This window comes from Eucalyptus grandis, chromosome 4 (assembly GCF_016545825.1).
Source record: "Eucalyptus grandis isolate ANBG69807.140 chromosome 4, ASM1654582v1, whole genome shotgun sequence".
Taxonomy (NCBI): domain Eukaryota; kingdom Viridiplantae; phylum Streptophyta; class Magnoliopsida; order Myrtales; family Myrtaceae; genus Eucalyptus; species Eucalyptus grandis.
In genome coordinates, this window is record NC_052615.1 from 32900094 (window position 1) to 32905636 (window position 5543).

The 5543-nt window shown below is 39.3% G+C and overlaps 1 protein-coding gene across 1 annotated transcript; it reads right to left on the reverse strand.

Annotated features, from left to right (window-relative positions):
* Window positions 1-1481: 1481 nt before the first annotated feature.
* Window positions 1482-4917, reverse strand: LOC104441943 (nudix hydrolase 8). Its single transcript, XM_010055208.3, has 9 exons — window positions 4533-4917; window positions 4000-4280; window positions 3513-3578; window positions 3153-3290; window positions 2576-2653; window positions 2442-2492; window positions 2264-2298; window positions 2061-2169; window positions 1482-1869 (listed from the first exon to the last, which is right to left on the reverse strand). The coding sequence occupies exons 1-9, from the start codon at window positions 4660-4662 to the stop codon at window positions 1660-1662; spliced, it is 1098 nt and encodes a 365-aa protein (XP_010053510.2). The 5' UTR covers window positions 4663-4917; the 3' UTR covers window positions 1482-1659.
* Between the last annotated feature and the right edge of the window lie 626 nt (window positions 4918-5543).

Below are 5543 nucleotides of genomic sequence, written 5' to 3' on the forward strand. Positions count from 1 at the left end.
CCAGATCTAGCGGCGAGCCCTCGCCCGAATCCGGCGGCGAGGGCTCGCGGCCCTCGCCCAGATCCGGCGGCGAGGGCTCGCGAGCCCTCGCCGCCCGGCCGGGGGTCGCGGCCCCGGCCGAGGCCGGCAACCCCGGCCGGCCCTCCCCGCCGTCGCCGGCTCTTCCCGGCGGCGGCGGGGCGGCAGCGGCGGGCCGAGGGCTGATCCCTCACCCGCCTCCCTGTTCCTTTTTTTTTTTTTAAAATTTTTTTAAAGTTTTTAAAGTTTTTAAATATTATTTTTAAAATATTTTAACTAAATTTAATTTAAAATTAAATTAAATTATTTATTTATTTATTTTGTTCCACGTCGGTCGAAACGACGCCGTTTTGGCCACGTCAACGTGCAAAACGGCGCCGTTTTGGCGCGCGTAAAAAAAAAAAACGCCACGTTGGCGTTTTGGCCGGATTGACACTTAAGTGATCTCTTTTACTCCGATTTTGGCACTTAAGTGTACCTTTCGTAAGTTATGGCACTTAAGTGTCCTTTTCCAAAGTTAAGGCACTTGAGAGGTCCTGCACGTCTAATTCCTTATCTCTCATCAAATTTGTTTGTCCATAAGTCTCATAATTTTTTTTCATAAATCTGTGTCTATTATCTCCTGAATTTACTTCGTTAATGCTCTTGTTCTTCTACTTTTTTAAAAAAATATTGTCCTATTCAATATAATATAAATATAATTACATAATTTCTTTCTTGACTTCTTTATAATTCTCGTTATTTTGATGGATTATTGGATATATAAAGAAGATATTGATTCCAATTTCTAAGTCATTACATGTCCTTTTTAAACGATACAAGCTGGCTTTAGTGATTCACTTATTATCAAATACCATAAAACTAAATTTTCAACCTGTTTTCAGCATCTAACCAAAAAAAAAAAAATTGTTTTCAGCATAAATAAATACTGGAAAGTGGTTGACTTTCTCTGAAATTGAATTTATTAGAAGTATGATATAGCGATAAGAAGTTATCAGTGGAATAAAGGCCCACATGATTATTTTCTTGTTCCATTTTACACAACATAGCAGGGGGCCAATATCTTAATCTAACACCTGATTTAAGCCATTGTATTGATTACTAGCATCTTCTGCTTGTCTCATCATCCCCACCTCACCATCGAGATTATGCTGGCCCTGAAGAGGATCATTTACCTCTCTGTCTTGAAAGATATTACAGTTAAATAGTCAATCACCTTTGAAATTTGTTGCTGGACTTGTTCAAGCACTGAAGCAAACACCCATCAGCTTCCCAAGAGTCTTTGTTTTAACCGGCTTACCCCCAATCCTTTTCAGGGTCTTTTTAACACCAAGTAATTCATCCGGTGAAAAGAAACCATTTCGAATTCGTACTCAACATTCTGTTGTATATACGGAGGAACATATAGACGTGTCTAAAGTAACAGAACATGCATGACTTTCCTGATCTTACTATAGGCATGACGCATGAGAAGAACGAATTACATTCCATGGATAACTTGTTAATTACATCCCTCTATGACTTATCATTTCCAGTATTTTAGGACACTGGCAAATCTCGAATGGCAAAGCTAGAGATGCTACATGATCAGAAAATCATCAATGAGCTACGTACATCGGCTGCTTCCTGGAGGTGGACCTGCTAGCCTGAGCAAGCTTCACAATCATCTTGGGAGTCAATTACATTGTAGTAGAGGGTTGATTCTCTGCCGTCGAACTTGGAGGCTGATTGATGAGCAGACAATCCACAACACTGTTTCTTCAGCCGAGCAATGTAAATATCGATTACTTTCTTGAACATTCTGTCGCCTTGGATGAGTTGGTGCTCGACAAATTCGACCAGAGGCATCCACTGCATAAAAAAATCAGCTAGTATTTTCAGTGAAAACTGTGATTATGAAGTCGAAGTAGTGATTGATGTGCTTTTGTACATCCTTGTTCAAGCATAACAGAAAATATTGCTGATTTGCCTTTAATTTTCTACGTTTAACAACAAGAATTCTCACAGAGAAAGCTTTGCTACTCTACGGAGGCATGGACTACCTTGGCTGCTTGAATTTCATCATCATCGATCATTATTTGAGTCGAAAGGGGTCTTAACATGCAAATGAAGAACAAATCTGACTTGTTGAAAGCTATACTGTGCGCATGCCTGAAATTGATTTAAGGAAAAGAAGAGATAATGAATTATAATCCATGAAAGGTACAGCAAGGCAAATTATGGGAAAAAGAGTCCTTTTCATTACCTGAACCCGATTATTTCTATAAACTCAGTATCTATCTGAAATGTGAAATGAGGAAAAAGCTCGTATTAGGGAAGAATTTGAAATAATTAAGAACTTATAACTGCTTGTTGATCCTGTCACCAATGTGTAAGTAAGTAATCCCAAAAAAGCAAATATATCATGAAAAAGAGATACTTACACCAGTTTCTTCCTTGACTTCTCTTACAACTCCTTCAAATATCTCCTCTGACTGCCAATTAAAAGAGTAATATAATGACAGTGAGAAAGAAAAGGAAACTCAAGTTAACTCATCTTGAACATTCAATCAGGTACCTCAGCAATGAATCCAGTTGGTAATTTCCAGAGACCAACACATGCTGGAGAACAGTACCTCTCTTGCACTACAAGAACCTGTTGCACTAGTCAGTCATTGTGGAACTGTAGGACTAGACTCTGGCAAAAGTTCAAAAAAGCAACATATAGAAAGAAACGACTAGAGTCTAAGCCGGTCACAATTTTGGCATTGGAGTGTGAGTCCATAAGATGCATTGGCATTTGTGAATGTCAACAGAGCAAGAATGAAGCATATGTCGTATGTGATTCTTTAGCCCCATCCATATGAGGGAATTACTGTCAATTTCTGACTGCCTGGTTTTCATTCAAGCTGCAGAGCTCGTTCATATACAACTGTCTACAAGTTAATTTTATTGAATGGCACGACCCATCAGCATGAGATGTTGCCAGATAAACCTTAACAAAAGTAATGTCCTTTTATATGATCAATGTCAATATCAAAACATAAATATTATATGAGCCTGACTGTAGGACTAGTTCACTGAGTTCAGCTGTGATTCCATGAATTTGGTAGCATCATCCACTCTTCCAATTTATCAGAGAAAACATATTGTACCTCGCCCTTGTCATTGATGACGAGGCCTCCAACACCAACTTGATGAGAAGCGTTGCCAGGAAGCATGCATGGCCCTTCCGGTAACCAGTATGTCAGCATCACGTAATTTATTTCTGCGTGGTGGTATCTGAATCCTTCCTTCAATCATACGTAAGAGGAGTAAAAATGCGTTGTCAGTGGCGATATCACTACTTTTGAACTAAATAATCTATCAGGGTTATATATATAGAAACACACACACATACATACATACATAAATAAATCTGCAGGGGCCATTCACAGAGTAGGCTTGTGTGAATTTTTTTCGGTTTTGTGGTGGAAATTGAGTAACTTACGTATGATAAAGAAATTGCGGAGTACCTTCACAGCAATTGGAACAAGTTCGGACAATTGCAGGGGCAACTCGAGCCATATTCCCTGCTTTCCCTACAGTTATATGATTCAGAGTTCAAGCCCTTGCTATCACGATAATTGTGAGAAGCAGTCATTGTCTCATTCAATATGAGAATACTTGCATATTACATTAATAAGACTATAGTCAATCTAAATGTTGATGTCTCCTAGAAGAATTCCATCATAAACCGATGTCAATGGGTTCTGACAAAATGGCCTAACATTGTAAACAGGATATTACATTGCTTTTTTCTTCTTCTTTTTTAATAATTAGGATCAATTTGCCGGGAAAGCTCAATACTGCCACCGATGTAAGCTCAAGAGGATGTTTCCTAATGAAAAGAATTGTAAGTGGGGATACTTCAACACGGGATTATAAGGCATCGAACACTCTTGGACATAAAACCAGAATTACAGCATAGCTTGAAACTCACTGCATAAGAAGACACATCACCTTCATTTTCCAATGCGAAAGAGAGGAACGAAGCATCAAAGAGAAGGTATTTTGATTGGTGGGTAGTTTGTCCGGATCAACCACAAATCCTCCATATTCATCATCGTAGCCATCAAGCACTCTCAGATCTCTTGAACAAACACTTGAGTTTATGCTGTTCGTTGTGCAAGTATGATGCAAACAAGATTCTGTCACTCCTGGGCCAGATGAACTCAATGCCCCATTTGAAGTTGTATGAGCATTGTTTGATTTACTAGACAAAGCGGCTCTAACTGAAGAACCTAAACAATGAGAAAACGACATTCTAATGGGAATTAAAGTGAATATATCAGATCAGCAAGTTTTTCTGCATTCATAATTCCAATCCCAAGTCTGCACGTTTTCCTGATTCATCAGTGAAGCAAGGACAAACTTGAGATTGAACATTCTAAATGAACACTTTTTTTTTCCCAGATTCTAAATCAACAGTTAGTAACCGTAAAATCAGCATTTTGTGCTTGGCAATCAGAATGGCATCTTGAAAGAGCGTATACCTCTGCAAGAAAAAAACAAGTGAGGGACCCCGACACTCGGAGTGTCCCTCCAATTCATGAACGGGGTCGAGTATAATCTTCCCACGTGGGCTAATGTCGTAGACTGCGGATCAAACAGTTTCAGCTCCATAAATGACAACCCCTTTCAAGCCTCGACGACTTCAGTTGAAGTTGAACCCCAAAGACGTCTGCCTTTTATATCCAATCAATATTCCAAAGACCCGTCTCGATCAGAAACAAGAAAACTTCTCTTTGGATTTTTCGGTATCAACTAAGAGAGAGAGGGACCAGAGATTTCCGCACAATGCAAAGCACAGAAGGCTCCTAAAAGAATGATTAAGGTGAGTCATTTGGCATAAGCATAAGCTTTAGAAGTGTTGACAAGGCCATTAAAGAGAATGATTAAGGTGGTGAGGACTGAGGAGTAGTGATGTCTTATCCAAAGATGCTGATGAATAATGTTCGAATGGTGGAGATATTGCGTGCTCTCTTCTTTCTTCTTTATGCCAAGATGCTGAACGAGTGACGACAGAGAAAGGAATATATCCTCTTATCGATATAAATCGTCAAAAAAGATATAGAGAGAGAGGGAGAGAGGTTTCTGATTCAGTAGTACGGCTACATGAGGAAAACGAGGAAGAAATCATATTTCTCGAGATTCGCCATTTAAAAAAAAAAAAAATCTTGGAGAGTGCCCAAAAAACTTACTAAGAAGATCTGTCAGAATTACAGTGATTATTTTTCTTTTCTTACATGTAATTCATACTGAAAATAATCGAAATATTTCCTATTGATTACAAATTTAGCCGGTTTCTCGCTACCAAGCTCAATAAGAATAATGAAGCGGACTCGACGATGTTGGATTTGGGCACGCATTGGCCAGTGCATTGGACTGAAAGCCTCTAAAACATCAACCTCCATCGCTCTGTACAATGAAACTCAGGACAAGAGCGGGAGGTGGACAAAGTACTCATCTTCTTTGCATCTTCGACTGTTTCTGCTGCAGTATTT